At 39.6% G+C, this 20,262-nt stretch overlaps 2 protein-coding genes across 4 annotated transcripts in view; one reads left to right on the top strand and one right to left on the bottom strand.

Moving 5' to 3' along the window:
- Positions 1-20,262, top strand: part of LOC127379674 (SH3 domain and tetratricopeptide repeat-containing protein 1) — a 196,878-nt gene that overhangs the window by 76,319 nt on the left and 100,297 nt on the right. The window lies entirely within an intron of this gene.
- Positions 1-20,262, bottom strand: part of sstr1b (somatostatin receptor 1b) — a 251,490-nt gene that overhangs the window by 214,159 nt on the left and 17,069 nt on the right. For all 3 annotated transcript variants that reach the window (XM_051375238.1, XM_051375237.1, XM_051375235.1), the window contains one exon: positions 12,520-16,029. In XM_051375238.1, the coding sequence (XP_051231198.1) occupies positions 13,893-14,999 (1,107 nt within the window). In that variant the 5' untranslated portion in view covers positions 15,000-16,029 and the 3' untranslated portion in view covers positions 12,520-13,892. The remainder of the gene's footprint in view (positions 1-12,519; positions 16,030-20,262) is intronic.

Below are 20,262 nucleotides of genomic sequence, written 5' to 3'. Positions count from 1 at the left end.
AATGTGGAATAGTGTCATAATCGGAATAATAGGGGATAGTAGTAATAGTGTGTTTTTATCTCCAGAGGCTCGTATTAATATGTGCATACAGATTGTGCAAGCTTTTCATGTGTTTCAAGATTTAATTTGTACCTCCCCAGAGCAGGTCAGAAATGCAGGATGCAAAACACCATGCATTTTTGTCTGTCCTTTTTTAATAGGGCATTAGACTGTGGCATTGTTAAAGGGAAGAAAAGGTTATTTCAGCGGGGTCTCGACCTCTACCACGGCTAATGATAATGTATTACTCTGAGCGTGTTACCAGCAGCAGCCTAATCAGAACTAATTCCAACTGTGACTCTTTGGCCAGGAAATTAGGAAGTCTTTCTGCTCTGATGTTTGGAACAGAAAACATCAACACTGCGAGCTGGCTGTTGATGTTCATGCTTAACCCTTAACAGCAATGGTCATTAGATCCTATTAGGTAGTAAAACTATTATAATATTATAACTATTTTTATATGTTTGTGCAAGCTGTTTTATACGGAGCCCCTAAAGGGACATGGGGGGAAAAAAGAAACGTTTCTAGTACGCACTAGATACTATCTTGTGAGCACTAGATCCCTATCTAATGAGCACTAGATACTATTCTGTGAGCACTAGATACTAATTTGTGCGCACTAGATCTCTATCTAGATACGGATCCCGTGTTGTGGCGAATCAACACATGGCTAATTTTAATATTCAAATGAGTATTAAACTAATTTGTCTGTAACTAAGAAATAAATGTAAATTAATCGGAACCCTTTTTTGTTACAGTCCGCATTTAAATGCCCTGTCCTGCAGCCGGACACTCATTTGTCCTCCTTTTGAGAAAATAACAAAAACGGTCCGCCTTTTGACACATTACCTTGTTAGTTTAATATTTATTGGCTTAAAATGTGTGTCGAAATAAGTCATTTCATTGGTTACATTTTTGCGCACAAGATAGTATCTAGTGCGCACTAGAAGCGTTTCATTTTTTTTTTTTCCCCATGTCCCTTTAGGGGCTCTATAGTTTTATATACAAAAGAAAAAAAATTATTAATTTGTTTTTAGGTTACAAGTCACATGGAAACTATGTTTTTATCAATTTATTTTATTTTATTTATCTGATTCACTGTCTTCTGTCTTAAGTTAAAAAAAAAGAGAGCCCTACTCTGTTGAACTCAACATTCAATAGGTCTAAAATCAGATTATGTCCTGGACACCCACGTTAAAGCTGAGTACAGTGAGCACACATTTGAGAGAGTATCATAATTTGGCTGGCTGTGAGATGTCTTTGTTGTTTTATCAAAGGTGCTAGCAAAGACATAAAGTAAGCATAGCAGAAATGTCTGCTAGGTCGGACCACAATGTATAACTATATATGTTTAATGCTAAAGTTACAGCTGAAAATGACAACAGACATACACAAATTGTAGGTATTGTCATTTAAATCAGTGACTGACATTGTCAGTGCAACATCACAGTGATTCGGTCTATATAGTAAAAAAACACTACCATGTTGAACTCCACGTTCAGTAGGTCTAAAATCAGATAATACACTGTTGTTGAAACTGGGTACAGGAAATAGACCAAGTGAGGACACATTTGGGAGAGTGTCATAGTTTGGCTGGCAGTGTGATGTCTCTGTTGGTTAATCAAATATGCTAGTAAAGATGTAAAATAAGCTAAGCAAAACGTCAGCTAGGTCGGGCCATAGTGTGTAACTATGTATCTTTCAAAGCTCAAGTTACAGCTGAGAATGCTAGCTGGAAGTCTGTGTTAGTGCGATTATACATAAAGAAAAGCACACCCAAGACACTGTCCTGTTGAACTCCACATTAAATAGCTCTAAAATCAGGTGATGTCCCATTAACATTACCAACCTGTGTGCACTTTGTTAGATAGGACTGAGAAATAGGTTTGTTTAATACAATCCTACAGTCCACTGTGTCAAATGCTTTAACTAGATCCAGCAAAACCAGACCAAATAACTTTCCTCCATCCACATCTTCCAATACACTCAGTCAGGGACAGAATGATGGTCTTTTTCATCTATGATTATCAACAGACAGACAGAGTAGAAACAGGTCTATAATTGCCACAGTCAAGCATACTTCCCCTGTTTTGTATTCAAATTACTCAACCTATCTTTAGCTCTTCTGGGACTATACCTAACTGGGTAGACAGATTTATTTTATGTGCAGCACACACAGCTATAACTACTGCATGCCTGAGGAATCAGTCTCGTCCAGTTGCTTTTATAGGGTTTAATGAGTAACATAGTTCCAGGTCTCTTTGTGTGATTAAAAAAACATTACTATGGCACCATTTTAGCAGGCAATTTAGAAAATGAAATAGCGTAAAACATTTTAACAAAAGGTGTAAAGCCAACACAAAGACTGCAGGGGCTTTGTATAATGTCTAATGTAGCAGTAGGTGTCTCTTTGAAAACACAACACTCAGCTAGAAATATGTAACCAATATCTGTATATTCAATATAGAGTTCGGTCTAGACCTGCTCTATTTGAAGTGTCCTGAGATAACTTCTGTTATGAATTGGCGCTATACAAATAAAATTGAATTGAATTGAATTGAATCTGAGTCTCTAAAAGCTGCAGTTTGTTCTTCTTCTTTGTTCTTTTTTGCAGTCAGTGTAACACATGGACCGTGGTCATAAAAGAACACATGGATTGCAGCCTCTCTCAGCCACAGAGTGATGTAAGATCTCTGGGATATTTCAACCCGCACGTGCCTCTTGATGGATATATGATAGAAATATGAACTGGACTGGATACATACAGCATGTGTGTGTCTGTCTCCTGTGATATCAGTGTTTTAGCCCACATGTGGACAAGTCAAATCATACATTTGATTTGTCAGTCTTCGTGTGTCAGAACTCAGAACCTAGTGCATTGCAAACCTGCCAGTAGCAAGAGTTTAACAGATGCCAAAATACTTCTCCATTTCAACTGTCATTCTCACAAAAATAGAAATGAAAACTATACTTCATTACAATCTATATATTGATTGTAATTAAAAACTGCAAAATGATGCAAAGTTATTTTAACAAAAATGTTGAACCTGACTGAAAGATTTAAGTGAGTGTCACTTAAAATTACTAAAGCTACTTGATCAAGGATGTTCTTTTAACTCACAAAATGTAGTTGGTTTTTCTTAAAATGTTCTATGTAATCAGTTTCCTTTTTTTTTTTTAGTTAAATGAACTTATGTGGTCTTACAGTGTATTCAATTCAATTCAATTTTATTTGTATAGCGCCAATTCATAACAGAAGTTATCTCAGGATACTTTTCAAATAGAGCAGGTCTAGACCGAACTCCTTATAACATTATTTACAGAGACCCAACAGTACCACCATGAGCAAGCACTTGGCGACAAGGGAAAGGAAAAACTGCCTGTTAAAAGGCAGAAACCTAGGACAGATCCTCCGGCTCTAGGTGGGTGGTCGTCTGTCTCGACCAGTTGGGGTGAGAGAGAGAGAGAGAGAGAGAGAGAGAGAGAGAGAGAGTGTATGTTGTAATCATTACAACAACAACTATTACACAGTCTTCCCAGATCCCTTAGAATTTACTTGAGTTAGTAGCCTAACTTTCAAGTGCCACTAGAACCCTAAATTCTGATAGCTCCCTCCAAGCAAATTTATAAAATGCAGCTGTCGCTATGAGCAAGTTTGGCGTCATAGCTGTTGCAATGTTGGTTTTTGGAGCCAGGGGTGGTGGCGTACAGAGCTACGGTCATTGGCTGTGCTTGGTTTCGACTTGTCCGTGGGGGGAAACAATGGCGGCTCACTTGGTCACACACAATCTCATATTCAAGATAAACTACTAAATTTATGTTTGTGAAACAATTTAAAGAGAGAAATAGTCAATGCAGTAACAGAATCTTGATTCATATTTGATCAGCACTGCCTAGTTTGACAGTTTTATCTGAGGTTGGTGTGTTTAGCTGGACGGAGTTACTGAGAATGACTTGTCAATCACAGGGTAGCCACGCCCTTACAACCCTGCTTTATTGTCTATTTTACTCAAAATGGGACCATAAGCAGACTAATTTCTTTATACGGCTCAATACTGTAAGAGTGGAGCTTCCCCAGGCTGGTCATTATAAAGAATGCAGGTTTAATGTAATTTTGAACAGGGGGTGCTGTGAAAAAAAAAAAACTATGAGCCTATAGGTCTATTTAAAATACATTTTAAAAATAAATAAATAGATTGAGATTCACTACTTTATTGTCATATACACTTCAGTGCACACAGCCAGGGTCTGTAACACACAGACATCATCAGTTCTCAGATGAATATATGTGCTATTAATTAAACTTCACAATAACACTATAACAATGCAATAAATTTGGTCAGCTGGCATGAACCTGAGTCACTGCACCATGTACGTTTATGTCACACGCGATTAGCTCCAAAATCCTTTTACGCACACCACAAGGAAATAATCTCTGACTATTTAAGCATGTTATTGTACAGTTCTCCACATCCGTTACACAAAGAACACACGCACAAAATAACACTTTCTGTCTCCATCTCCAACCTTTTTACGCAAACCACAAGGAAATAATCTCCGACTATTTAAACGTTATTTAACAGTTCTCCACATCCATTACGCAAAGAACACACGATCAAAATAACGTTCTCCATCTCCATCCTCACCAACTTGCAAAAATACTATAGTGTAACATTAAACTGCATGAATAGATATGAAAGTGAGCGTTGGCACTATGCTCTTACTTTGAGCTACAGGCAGGGTGCCCTGGTTACAGGTGTCCAAATGTCGAGGTGCGCTCTGGGGTTGGGGAGATAAAGTCTCTCATGAGGGGACGAATGTCCAGGGAGTTCAGAATGTCTGTGTGGGCATGCATCAGCGAAAGGTGTGTGAGTCTTTTCTGGGTCATGGTGCTGCGTACCCATGTCTTCAAAAGACGCAAGGCGGAGAAAGTGTGCTCGGATGAGGCCACAGAGATGGGTAGGCACAGACATAACTTGATCAGTTTTTCTGTCTCTGAAAACATGGCTCTAGTTTGTGGTTAGAGCTTTGTCAAACATGATGCTACATCTTGGACTCTTAGACCCTCTGTCTTTTGTGACATCAGCAAGCTGCTTGAGAACCTCTTTACTCAGCGACCACTAGCCTGCCTGACGTTGACAACGTAACTTCCGTGAACCTGTGTTGATTAGGCATAAAAATAATTAAATTAAAATCCAAAATACACGTAATAGCCTACGTGTGTCAAAATAATTTCCCAAAATATTCATAAGGAATTTATAAATTGTGCAAAATATTTTTAATACATTTTTTTAAAATCTCCCTCTTGCCACCAGCAACCCCACTTCCCACGGCCATGCTTCAGCGTTGGCTTCACTTTACAGACCCACTCTGTCCACTAACTGACGTGCTGATGTGCAACGGTAAGCATACTGTGTCATTTCCAGGTACTAACTAATCCTGTGTACAGCGTTTGCTGCTGTAGCTTTGTCCAGTGAATGCTTAAAGTTACTGTTTTACTCATTACAGCGGTTATTTATCTGCTTAACATTTAAACATAGACAAGTTCTATCAAAGCACTAAGAGCTACTTCCTCCTTTTAGCGACATTTCACTAAATTTACAAAGTTTTTCGTTGTTAGCGATAGCTTCGCCCTCTCCCTCTGCTCTTTCCAGCTCAGTGTGTCAGATGTTCAGTTATTCCTCTGCCTCCTTTAGCGGTAATGGTACCTGTATTAAGTGTAGTTTATTTACTGCGCTGGAGGCAAGGCTTAGTGAATTAGAAGCACGGCACCGAACCACAAAGAAATCCCGAAACGCAATAGTTAGCCAGCTCCCAGTAGTTGGTGCGGGCCGACCCAGTGGTTCCCAAGCACCCGGGAAGCCAGGGAGGCTGGGTGACTGTCCGAAAGAGGCATAGCCCCAGACAGCAGAAGCCCACAGTTCACCACCAACAGGTTCATGTGTCCAATGAATTCTCAGAGTTTTTATCAAGTTTAGTCCTTAAATCAGATAAAGTAATTATGGTAGGTGATTTTAATATGGTAATGGTAAATGGACCTGTACTTGTATAGCGCCTTTCTAGTCTTCTGACCACTCAAAGCGCTTTTACACTACGTGCCACATTCACCCTTTCACACATTCATTCATTGAACATAAACTAACATGCTGAAGGATACTTCGACATGTGGCACCAGGAGCTGGGGATCGAACCCACAACCTTCCGATTAAGGAACGACCCGCTCTGCCTCTGAGCCACAATCTTTGATTGGCTTCTGTCCGAGTGTAAATAAACATGGCATTGAACATTTAATAGTCTTCCCACAAAATCCTTTTCTATCTGACCATTATTTAATAACTTTTTAATTCCTATTACTAGATTATAAGCCATTAGGCAGAACTTTCTACAGCAGATGTCTATCTGACAGTGCTAAAGCTAAATTTAAGGAGGAGATTCCATCAGTGTTTAATTCAATGCCATGTCAGAATATAACAGAGTCCTATAATAACCTCAGTCCCTCCTAAATCATCTTGTTAATAGTGCTGCAGGCTCACTGCAAACAACATTAGATTCTATTGCCCCAATAAAAAGGAAAATATTAAAACATAGAAGCACCGTGGTACAACCACCAAACCCACCAATTAAAGTAAAAAGCGCGGAAATCTGAAAGGAAATGGCGTTCTTCCAAATTAGTAGAAAATCGCTCTGCTATCGAACTGCATCAACTAATTTCAATAATATATACATCGAAGCCATTAACCTGTCTTTTAGACTCCATCCTTGCTAGGCTCCTTAAAGAAGTTCTTTATTGTCAGGATATGTACCACAGTCCTTTAAAGTAGCTGTAATTAAACCCCTTCTTAAAAAGTCCACTCTTGACCCAGGGGTTTTAGCCAAGTATAGACCCATTTCTAACCTCCCCTTCCTCTTTTTAAAATTCTAAAGAATGTAGTCACCAAACAGTTGTGTGACTTTCTACATAACAACAGCTTATTTGAGGATTTTCAGTCAGGATTTAGAGTTCATCACAGCACAGAGACAGCTCTGGTTAAAGTTAATAACAACCTTTTAATTGCTTCCAAGAATGGTCTCTGTACTTGTATTGTTAGATCTTAGTGCTGCATTTAACACCATTGATCATCATATCCTAATATCTAATATCTAATTGGCAAAGGAACCACACTAAGTTGGTTTAAATCCTATTCATCAGATAGTTCTCAGTTTGTACATGTTAACGATGAATCCTCCATAAACACTAAAGTTAGTCATGGAGTTCCACATGGTTCTGTGCTTGGACCAATTCTATTCACTTTATATATGCTTCCGTTAGTCAACATTATTAGGATTCACTCCAATCAATGAAATTAATCAGTTATCTAAATTACAAACATGTCTTAAGGACATAAAAACCTGGATGAGCTGCAATTTTCTGATGCTAAACTTGTACTTGGCCCCAAACACCTCCGAGACTCACTGTCTAAAGATATAGTTAATCTAGACGGTATTACCTTGGCCCACTGTCAGGAATCTTGGAGTTGTCTTCGATCAGGATGTCCTTTAATTCCCACAGAAAGCAAACCTCTAGGAGTGCCTTTTTTCATTTACGTAACATTGCAAAAATCAGACACATTCTTTCACAGATGAATGCAGAGAAACTAGTCCATGCATTTGTTACTTCTAGGCTGGATTACTGCAACTCCTTATTATCAGGCTGCCCCAATAACTCCATTAAGACCCTCCAATTAATTCAGAATGCTGCAGCACGAGTACTGACAGGAACTAGGAAAAGAGATCATATATCTCTTGTATTAGCTTCTCTGCACTGGCTCCCTGTAAAATTCAGAATAGAATTTAAAATTCTCCACCTCACCTACAAAGCTCTTCATGGTCAGGCCCCTTCATATCTTAAAGAGCTCATAGTACCCTATTACCCCACTAGAACACTACGTTCTCTGAATGCTGGGCTACTTGTGGTTCCTATAGTCTCTAAAAGTAGAACAGGAGCCAGAGCCTTCAGTTACCAAGCTCCTCTCCTGTGGAACCAGCTTCCAGTTGTGGTTCAGGAGGCAGACACCCTCTCCACATTCAAGAGTAGGCTTAAGACATTCCTCTTTGATAAAGCTTATAGTTAGGGCTGGATCAGGTGAGTCCTAAACCATCCCTTAGTTATGCTGCTCTAGGCCTAGACTATCGGGGGATTTCCCATGGTGCACTGAGCTCCTCTCTTCCTCTCTCTCTCTTTCTGCACTCATTCATGTTCCATTAATGCATGTTACTAACTTCACTTCTTTCCCGGAGTTCTTGTGTTTTCTCGTCTCGCAGGTTCTCATGGATCCTGGTGGAGCCTCCTGCCATGGTCCTGCTTGACTCCCACTGCTAATATTACTGATATTTTGTTGTTATTATTATTATTATTATTATTATTACTACAGTTGCTATATTACTATAGTCACTGCTCATTGTCCCACATCGTTGTTGTCGTCATCGTCATTGTCATCCTCTCGGGGTCTGTCCAAGGTTTCTGCCTCTTAAAAGGAATTTTGTCCTTGCCGCCGTCACCAAGTGCTTGCTCATGGTGGGAACTGTTGATTTTATGTAAATAATGCTGTAAGGATTACGGTCTTGACCTGCTCTATTTGAAAAGTGTCCTGAGATAACTTCTGTTATGAATTGGTGCTATACAAATAAAATTGAATTGAATTAATTCTATACTGTCAATGCTCCTACGTTGTAGTAGGACGTGAGACTGATTTAAGGTTTCTTCAGACAGACAGTGAGTGGTTGCCGTTGCACCAAGGTGCAACACCCTCACCATGGCTCTCGGCTACCTCTGATCCTACTAGTCTGTACCACAGACTGATTTTATCCAGCTAGAAAACAACCAATCAGAGCCCAGAAAGGTATAAAGACACTTTGAGTTGGTGGCCAAGAAGACAGTCGATTGTTGAGTCTCATAACCCATGTCCAAAATTTGATGCCCTGGAAATGAGACTCAACAATCAACTATCTTCCTTGGCTCTGATTGGTTGTTTTCTTTCAGGCCCAGTGGATTCTTGCAAATGTGTTTAGGAGCACTAGGAGGAGCCAGAGGAACCTGATTTCTTCACAGATTATCTGTCTCATGTACTACTGTCAGGTTATATTGAAGGTTTCAGCAATTATGCAAATAAATTATCTTTTTAAATGACCAACGGCAGCTTTAACTTGTATCCTTATACACATGGAGAAGATTAATGGAGCGAAGCCTGCAAACTAGTTCAGACAGTCGGTCGGGGTCAGCCCTATGTTCCCACAGCCCAATGGTCCCACAGCCCTATGTTCCCACATTTCTAGGGCATTTTCAAAATTAGGTCTTGTGTTCCTACATTGGGTTAGGGTTTTAGGGGTCTATGTTGGGTCTTTAGGGTTAGGGAATAGGTTGGGTGTAATTGGCTACCAAATTGGGAGAAAGGGGGATAAAATCTGATACAAATTTATGAAAAAGGAAATAGGAAAACATAAGGCCTAATTTTGGAAAAAATCTTAGAAATGTGGGAACTGTGGGAACATAGGGCCTAATTGTGGGAACATAGGGCTGTGGGAACATAGGCACGCTCCCAGGCAGTCAACTCGAGCTGTGCTGCTAAATACACATGACATGCCTTACTCCATAATCACTAACCAAGCGCACCTTTCCAATCTGGCGGTCTATTTAAACTGCACAATTTCCCAGCTCTCTGTCTGCTCTGTCAATGTTGCCCTGCATTCGTATTGCTGCCTTCTGATCTGTAAGCTATTGTTGCCTGCTGTGCTGTAAGCTTTACCACTGCTCCAGCATCCACCTGTAGGCTCCGGCTAGGGTTTAAGGTATTTGCACATCACTCCCCAATATCTCTATGTACACATATCTGCACAGAATGATGAGGTCGGAGTCTAGACGCCAAAATCTAAATATGCTATATTGCTGTGATAAACATTTCAAAAGTGAGTTGTCTGACTGAATTGTGTTCTGTGTGGCCATGTTACAAATTTTGACCCAATGACCAACTAAACCAGAAAAAGTATTGTATTAATTTTGTTTTTGCTTGACATATTTTATGTCTGCTTCCAGATTCTGTATGCTGTCTGTTTACCTTTGTGGATAACATGATGTTTGAATCTGCTTATAATGCTTATTGAGGTGATATCGCTTAAATCTCACCTGCAGATTTAGCTTTTTTCTCTTATCTGTGATTCTGCTGTTGTGTTTTATTGTTCAAATAAATAAAAACTGTCAAAGTCTGGTTTATTACTGCTGAAGGTGTTTCTCTGTCGCTGGGAGGTGTGAGGAGCTTGGTTTTGCACACTTTTTAAACTCTGCACAATGATTTTTCTCCTGAATCATCTTTAAATAAGCTTGTAGTCCTCTCACATAATGTTCGTGTATGTCTCTGAACCACTGCTATATTTAATATATATATATATGCATACACATATATATAAAGTCAATAATTTCAAATTAAATAACAAAAAGTTTGTAAATTCGCTGTAGAACATTTTCTGATCATTCGCCCCTGTCAGCAGGACTGTGGTTACCAAACCTTAAAGGTCCAGTGTGTAAAATTTAGGAGGATCTATTGTCAGAAATGGAATTATTAAGTGAATATAGGAATAGTTTTTCCATTATCTTAGAATGAGGCATTTTTATTTATAGAAGGAGTGGGTCCTCTTTTTCCTCTTCTGACAGAGTTCAAATTTCTTTTGCGTTTCGCAGCCCCCACTGCTTCTCCTTCATGCTTGAAAAGGGAAGGTGAAGTGAGGCAGTTGCGAACTGCAACTACACCATTAGATGCCACTAAATCCAACACACTGGTCCTCAGACGTTTTGCTGACAAACCCACCTATCCACCCTGACCTCCTCCCCATGATCACTTTGAGTAATTGTAATATAGAGGAGATTACTATCATTATGTAAGCTAGAATGCAGTGTCATTCGGAAAAAAAATATAGGCCCTATGTCATCTGTAGCGGAAATGATTGACTTTTCATTGGAGGAATATTTCAGAAAACAGAAACGACAGGTGAAAAAAATCCTTTTGTGAGTCTTTGTTATTTAGAAACATGAAAAAAAAATTCCCAGCCACTTGTGTCACATTGTGCAACTGAAGCGGAGCAGATTTGGCTCAATTTGCTCAAAGACAAAATCTCAAATTTAAACAGATCCACCAACAGATAATTAACAAACACAGATACAGCAAATACAGAAACTTACACAGAAAGAATTAAACATAATTTGAAAGCCTGGAGAAAATGATACACAGCAATAATTTAACCTTCCTATCATCTGGATAATATCCAGGGCCCAGCTAGCCTTTTTAGGGCCCCACAAATCATCATTATTATGTGTTACTGATATGTAAAACACTTGGCTTGGTGACACTTGTTTTTGTCTTTCCCCAGAAATATCACTTCATCAACAATTTTGAATGGATCTTTGTGTTGGACAAATCCGCAGCAACAACTACATATAAGATAGAGTAGATCAATTACATTTAAAAGTTTGAAAGAGACATTTGAAGAACAGGTGGTGAACTTTAAACAATGTGGAAAGTGTTATTATAAAGACATTACAGTTAAATAAGATATTTAGTTAAAGATATACCTCCTGATTTTGTATAATGTCCATAGCACCCCTAATTTCCACATTTCCTCCCAGCTAATGTTTGGTTATCATTGTTTATTTCATACATAATTGATTTACTTCTGCTCTGTTTTACAGCATTAACAACTTATTATCTCACAATTCTGAGATAATTTTACATAATAAAAAAAACAATCTGCTCTGTTTTTCTATTAAATTCAATTCAATTTAATTTTATTTGTATAGCACCAATTCATAACCGAAGTTATCTCAGGACACTTTTCAAATAGAGCAGGTCTAGACCGAACTCCTTATAACATTATTTACAGAGACCCAACAGTACCACCATGAGCAAGACCTTGGTGACAAGGGCAAGGAAAAACTGCCTGTTAAAAGGCAGAAACCTAGGACAGACCCCTCGGCTCTAGGTGGGTGGTCGTCTGTCTCGACCAGTTGGGGTGAGAGAGAGAGAGAGAGAGACAGAGAGAGAGACAGACAGGTGCACAGCAACAACAGTATTGGCAGTGGCAATCAAGCAGGACCATGGCAAGAGGCTCCACTAGGATCGACAAGAACCTGCGAGACGAGAAAGCACAAGAACTCCGGGGAAGAAGTGAAGTTAGTAACATGCATTAATGGAACATGAATGAGTGCAGAAAGAGAGAGGAAGAGAGGAGCTTAGTGCACCATGGGAAATCCCCCGATAGTCTAGGCCTAGAGCAGCATAACTAAGGGATGGTTCAGGACTCACCTGATCCAGCCCTAACTATAAGCTTTATCAAAGAGGAATGTCTTAAGCCTACTCTTGAATGTGGAGAGGGTGTCTGCCTCCCGAACCACAACTGGAAGCTGGTTCCACAGGAGAGGAGCTTGGTAACTGAAGGCTCTGGCTCCTGTTCTACTTTTTAGAGACTATAGGAACCACAAGTAGCCCAGCATTCAGAGAACGTAGTGTTCTAGTGGGGTAATAGGGTACTATGAGCTCTTTGAGATATGAAGGGGCCTGACCATGAAGAGCTTTATAGGTGAGGAGGAGGATTTTAAATTCTATTCTACATTTTACAGGGAGCCAGTGCAGAGAAGCTAGTACAGGAGAGATGTGATCTCTTTTTCTAGTTCCTGTCAGTTTCTGAATTATGAGAACCGGTCCTTGGTATGAAGAGCGTGCTGGTGGTATCTTATTAAGTGCACTGTTTACCATGTGAGCCAGCAAAATCCATGTAATTCCACCTATGCCATAAAGTTTTGCCTAATTATTTGTGTAATTAATTACAGACAAAAATAAATTTTCATTTCCATTGTTGAAAAACATCTTTTAACTGAATTTGGGGATTTTAGGGGTGCCATTGTATGCATTATTGGAGTGTATCTGTGAATTAAACATGACAAATGATCATGGGAATTTATATTTGTACTCATCTCCGTCCCCACTTATGTTCCTCTGCAGTCTCTAATGACTCGGGCTGGGCACATCACAGAATCAAAATGTGCTTACATTCACCTGTGCTATACATTTCTACCTACGTGTAAACTAGTGCAATTAGTGTAGTTGTTGCTACTGTTGTTGCTGTGCACCTGTCTGTCTGTTTGTCTGTCTGTCTGTCTGTCTCTCTGTCTGTCTGTCTCTCTCTCTCTCTCTCTCTCTCTCTCTCTCTCTCAACCCAACTGGTCGAGACAGACAACCACCCACCTAGAGCTGAAGGGTCTGTCCTAAGTTTCGGCCTCTTAACAGGCAGTTTTTTTTCTTGCCCCCGTCGCCAAGTGTTTGCTCATGGTGGCACTGTCCTTATAACACTGTAAATGTTATAAGGAGTTCGGTGTAGACCTGCTCCATATGAAAAGTGTCCTGAGATAACTTCTGTTATGAATTGGCGCTATACAAATAAAATTGAATTGAATTAGTGGAATCCTTTCAGTTATATACATCTTTTAGTGGAATCCTTTCAGTTATATACATCTTTTAGTGGAATCCTTTCAGTTATATACATCTTTTTTTCTCAAAATGTCAGTCAGTCATTTACTGCTTATACATTAATTGTTTTTTAGAGTTTTTCAACTTTGTGCCACATGTCCCAAAATTCTCATGTCCAGTGACATTAATGAGTTTACACAATATCAAGTAAATTTTTGAAAATGATGATATATTCAAAACCTATGTAGTTTTGTCACATGTATATCAATCAGAATTACATATCAGTCTTCCCTGTGCACCCCCAAGGTTGAAAACTCTTGTTTAGGCTGTGGTCCTTATTTTAGGTCCTGTTCTGGTTGAATGTTACACTGTGGTTGTACGGGAGGTGTATGTTCCATTGCGAAACACCATATCAGAAGCCATGCAGTCCTTGGGAAAATCCAGAGGGCTACATGTTGCTTGTCTCTTGAGAGCTACAGCACAGTAATCCACCTGCTCCGCATCTAGCCCAGACTCCAGCCACCGGAAACACACAATGCGCTGGAATGAACGCCGGAAATTGTCAGACACAAAACCGTACAGGATAGGATTGGCACTGCTGTTGGCATAGCTGAGGATGACAAAAAGCTGAGTGACCATGGGGTCCGGAGGCCGATGGAAAACGCTGACCAGCTGGACGATGTAGAAGGGCATCCAGCAGAGAATGAACACTGCCACAACTAGCAGCACCATGCGGGTGATCTTCTTCTCTGAGCGCCGTCGCTGAAGCCATCCTGCTTTCAGCCCCACCGCTCGCATCCTGGCTACCATTAGACAGTAGCACAAGCAGATAGCCCCGACCGGCAGCAGAAATCCCAACAGGAAGGTATAGACCACAAATGCTTCTGACCATGCTGCTTCAGGCCACAAGAAGTTACAGTCCACGCCACCGTCCTGCGCTGGGACAGTGTCTGCGAAGATAATGATGGGCAGGATGACAATGAGTGACAGCCCCCATACGCATACATTCACTACTTTTGCTACAGTGGGTCTACGGTAGCGGGCAGCCTTGATAGGGTGGACCACTGCTACGTAGCGGTCCACACTTAGCACAGTCAGGCAGAAGATTGATGTAAACATATTGATACCATCTACGCTCAGCACCAACCTACACATCAGCGACCCGAAGGGCCAGTGGCGAACGGCAGCCGATGTGGCCAGAAAAGGAACACTTAACATGAACAACTCGTCAGCGATCGCTAAGTTGAGGATGTAAATATTGGTGGCTGTTTTCATTTTGGCATATTTCAGAATGACATAGATAACCATGGCATTGCCAGTAAGACCTACACAGCAGACAAGAGCATAGATGGATGGGATGATGATTTTACTGGCGTCAGGCTCCTGGTAATAGTCGTCATAGTCCATGCTTGTGTTAAAGGGCAGCCCCGTTGGATAAGACCCATAGTCCTGGCTCCCATTGAAATCCATGTTCACTTTTGATGGGTCTGTGATGCTAACTTTAAGTTTGAATGATGCTAGCCAATGGAGCTATAGAGAGATGAAATAAAACAAAACGTCTTGGGCTTCTTGGCTTTCCAAGAGTACCACAGATTACTAAAAGGCCAGGCTTAAAACATTACCTTGATCAGTCAGTTTTACTAACGTTTTTGTTTACTCAATACTTAATACTGAATTACATAAAAATGGCGTATAGACGTGCTGACATCCTGGAAAGACTTCATCAGAGCTGTAGTTTTTTAAATTATACTATATCATTAAGGGTTCAAGTTCTAATACTGAGTTCTGTAGCTTTTATCATAGAGCATAGACAGTAAATCTCTGGAATGCTTGATGAAGTAAACCCTCAATAAAAATGAGGAGCAACAGATAGCTTGGAATTAGTGTCAGGACTGCGTCTCTCTACTGTCCTTTGGTTTCTATGACAGTCCACAGTAGAGAGGATCATCGCATTTATGTTCTTAGTTACTGTCATCCAAGAAAGAGCAAAACTCCACTGTTCCTCTCCTCACTGTTCATATGTCCTTGGATATCCTGGGTCTCTTGTATCTTTGTTTGTGAGGGATTTCTTATTGTAAAGTCCACATAACCTTGAACATTCTTTTCCTCTTAGCTATAGAAAAGCAAGGTGGGTGGCAATCTAAGCACCAACTCTACACCCTGATTCAAAGGATTGTTGGTAAGGAATTATTTCCATTTTCCTTCACAAGTAAAGGTCCATCTGTTGCAGACAAAGGTAAGTGCAGAGTTCTGATCAAAACCCTGGGTGGGACCACCTGAACACATAGCACATACACAACACCCCATCTGTTGATTGCAACTGGGAATTCTGGCAGGTCAAATCACGTCGAGTGTCCACTTAAAGGTGGTGTTGTTTGGCTGCTGCGCTCTTCGTCTTGTTGATAGAGTTCTGCAGCCGTGCAGAGAAATCAGGTTCCTGCTGAAGCTTCCCTTCAGGATACATTATGCTCCCATTTTCTCTGACCTGAATTATGAAAGCCTGTGAGAAAACAAAGAACTGTCACTTAGTTTGCCTCTGACAGACACCAAGCACAACATCAATGTACTAGTAAGTAATACCTAAAAGGACATGACAATGCAATAGTTTTCCTGATACACCACTGCACCAGAAATGAATAAGCCTAAAGACATCTCAGTAACTTTTTATTTTACAGTCCGCTAATTACCTCATATTTACTAGGAAACGAGATGGTAACAGTATACAAAAAGAAAAAAAATGACTTAGCACAGGGAAAAAACATGGTTCTTTCATGGTAAATTAAATCAAACCATTGAAGAGCACGGAACTGTGGATATGATTCCTGAAAACATAAAAATAAGCATAAGTACCAATCATCAGGCAACAACAAGATACTGTGGAATTGGCAGTATATGGTTAGGTAACTGAAACTCACCAATGGACTGAAAAAGCAACAAAGATGATGGTATTTCCATGTACATACAGTGGCATTTCCTAGTAAGTAGGTATCCTACTAGGAAATAACAAAGTACTTATTAACCATTTATTTAGGTACTTTCTTAACAAGGATATGTTTACCATCTGGTTTACAAGACACGGAGGAAGATAACTTTTTCATGATTTATTATGGATACTATACAAATACCTAGATTGTATTACCATGTAGTTTTCTGGTAGGTTTTCAAGTACTTACTAGGTAATAACTACTGTCTACTTATCAGTGCTTGAATTAGACCAAAAAAGGTATCAGTACCCAAATTCAGTACAACCCAACACAAGTTACAAAAACATGCCTTAAAATCTCTCATTGCATTGCACATGACATAAAAGGATAAAATGAGGATATAATGAGGGATGAAGACAGTTTTATAATGGTCATTTTCTACTGGTCACACAACTATTGTTTTTTTATGGTTTTGGGCAATACAACCTTTAAAGAAATGCAAAGATCTGACTTATGAGTCCCTTCGATCACATCAGATTTCAGTGTTTGCTGTCCCCATCAGAATGGGCTTTCCTTTCACCACTCCTCGTCTGTGTGGTTGCAGACTTCTGTGAGAAGTATTCAATAATAATTTGAAGTTGCGGAGAGCCAATAATTGTCAACTAAAGTGTCACAATTCAAACCTTAACTCAGCAAAGTGACCGTTTAGCCTTCACTTTCACCTTCTTTATTGATTTTTTTCTCACACTACAATGCAATTTTAGATAGGAACTGCAGTTAGCAGTCTTCCACAGTAGTGGGAGTACTAAGGGCAGTTCACAATGATCCATAATGATCTATTTCAATTAGGGACTCAATGAATTCCCCTAGAAGGGACTGGACCACTCTGGTTGTCTTCAGAGTTGCAATGTCTGATTGATAGAGTGAAAGATTCTTGTTTTTGTCTGCTAACAGCATACACAGCTTGTCGCTGTACGTGAAAGCAGTCTGCTTCATCATAGCACATGACTTGCAAACAAGAGAATGATCCCATCATGCTGTCTCATCATCTTGTGGTGCTCACAAGCATCTGTTAATACACGACAAGAATGATAGCTGACAAACAAAGACAGTCCTGACAAAGATTGACCTCCAGTTAACTTCCAGACCTTTGTGAAAGGAAACATCCAAATTACAGCCAACACGTGGTATCCAATTAGAATCAGAGAGGGTCTTATCTGTTCTTGCTGACATGTTAATTCCCCACTCACCCTGAAGCATTTCACGGAATGCCTCCGGTATTCTCTGCACTGGTCTGATCTACTCAACAGAATGACCATGACTGCCACACATTACTGGTAAACTAGACAGTAATAGCTCACCTTACTACTCCACTTACTAATTGTCTTTACATGCAACTATTAGGCTTTTCTGAGTAATATAATGTCACAGATTAAACCTTTTAGGTCTGTTTTTATGATAACCCTGCATCACACAAAAATGGTATAGGTATTGGTCAGTCTTAGTTAACCACAACCATTCATGTAAAGTTAAAGAAAAGTTGTCATCATGCGCAAATTATATAGAAGTCAGCACTGGCTGCTAGTCTGAGATTGCAACATGATCCCAGGACACTGGTGTTGAAAGGAAATGCTTTCGACCTGTCCACCTCCACGAACTCCACAATGTGGGGTCAGTCATTCTGGAGAAAGATAGCTGAGTGATTAGTCTCATTACCAAGCTGTCAAATACAGATGCTTTGGCAACCTTAAACTACTGGCGACCTGGGAGCTTGAATGCAATGTTGTTTCTGTCCCCTTTACGTTATTTCTAACCCCACACAACCTTTAAGTCTTCAGTATTTCTCCGAAAAGTCCTTGTTGGATTGTCTAACAGCATCTCAAACTCCCTTTCAGATGTAGTAGTCAAAGATGCCTGCGTCCAATAATTCTTGCAACAATCACACCCACTTTACACAACCGCTGCCTGTTTTGTACACCTAGAAGTCCTGACTGTGCCCCTCCAGTGTAGCTCTTTGGATCAGCCATTAACCAACCCGATCTCACTCCAAAGACTCCGTCCAAAGTCAAGGTCAGATGACGTAGTATGAAGAGTGATAAAGTCCACATATGGATGGATTTGTCAATCAGGTGTTGTATTTGTTGTGTTTGTATCCCAGGTTTGAGGAGTGAGCTTGACCTACAAAGCCCACAGTTGCTCATCAATTTACTGGGAAGTTGCGTAAACTGAGTTTTTCCACTGTGCACTGTCCACTTTGCTCTTTGATAATGCTTCACACAGTTTCCTCACCCCTGCATTTAGGCTGAAAACAGCTGTATGCTGGGTGGAGTTAGATTTGTGTCTTTATTACATGCGAGAAATTTGCTAATTAGGGTAGAAACTAGCTCACTACTCACTAAATAAGGAGTGAAACTATCTAATAATAAATAAAGCATACTAATAATATAATACACATTCATGAATATGAGTGCTATTCTTTGTCCATGACAATCTGACAAACACATCAATAACGGCAAACTAGCTTCCATTTAGGATAGCCTATTTAATGTTGAATCTTCAGTGATGTTAGCTGAGCTGAACTCCACATCACTAACCAGTTAAACATCCTTTAATACCTCTGATCTGTTACTCTCTAACCTGTTAGGGCTGGACAGTCATTCCTATGATGGGAATGATTTTGATTACCAACTTGCTCAGCTAGCTACCCATCGAGTTGTGTGTGTCATCATCTTACCCAAACATTGGAGTCTGCGCGCTCAACTAAGGCACCTATCTATGCCGGTGAATCGACAATGGTGTAATGATTCAGTTCGACTCCCTTGACGATTCTCACCCAACTGGCCAATAGGAACGTGGCCTCGCCCAAGACATAGTTTTCACAGCGAGAGCAAAATCCTGACACAAGAGCAAGAAATTGCATCGAGAGCAAAGACTTAGGCTTTGAGAGAGAGAAGAAAAACGTTTTGAGAGAAATACATTTTTTTTTAGATAAAATGTTTTCACACTGATAGCAAAAATATATATATTTGAGGGTTAAAAAAAGTATTTTGAGAGAGATTTTTTTTTCTCAGAAATAATTTAAAAAATTTCAAATTAAAATTTTTTTTGTTCTATGAGAAAATACTTTCTCTCAAAACTTTTTTTAGTCTCAAATATTATTATTTTTTGCTATTGGTATGAAAACTGTTTCTCTCAAAACAAAATTCTCTCATAAAACTGTTTCTCTCAAAAAAAATTCTCTCATAAAACTTTTTCTCTCAAACATTTTTTTTTTCTCTCAGATCATTTATTTTCTCGCATGTAATAAAGACACAAATTTAAATCCATACGTATATAGTCGATAACTTTTGGACAAGTTGTTCTTAGTCATGCTTCAACTTTGGTCTAGACTGAAGCATCTCAACTATTTGATGGATTGCCATTACATTTGGTAGAGACATGGCTCTCCAAAAATGTGTGTGCTCATGTCAAAATATTATTATTTTAGTTATGTCCAATACCTTGGTTTGGGTCTATACTGGTCTTTTCATGGTGTAGACTGGTCTTTGTTGGTCTATGCTCATCCTGTTTGATGGTCCATTTTGGGCTTTTGGTCTAGTGGGGTTTAAGAAGGCCTTTTGAGGGTCTAGCCCAGTCTTTGATAGTCTACACTGTTATATCAGAAATACTTTAATAATCCCAGGGGGAAATTATATAAATTATATATAATAAAAAAATTGACGCCGCTAAGAATGGGTTTACGTTAACGCTGTTAATAACGCGTTTAACTGACAGCACTAATTTATATATATATATTTATATATATGTAT

The sequence above is a fragment of the Dicentrarchus labrax genome, unplaced genomic scaffold (genome assembly GCF_905237075.1).
Source record: "Dicentrarchus labrax unplaced genomic scaffold, dlabrax2021, whole genome shotgun sequence".
Taxonomy (NCBI): domain Eukaryota; kingdom Metazoa; phylum Chordata; class Actinopteri; family Moronidae; genus Dicentrarchus; species Dicentrarchus labrax.
Note: the sequence above shows the minus strand (reverse complement) of the source record. Positions and strands in the feature narration are given on the sequence as shown.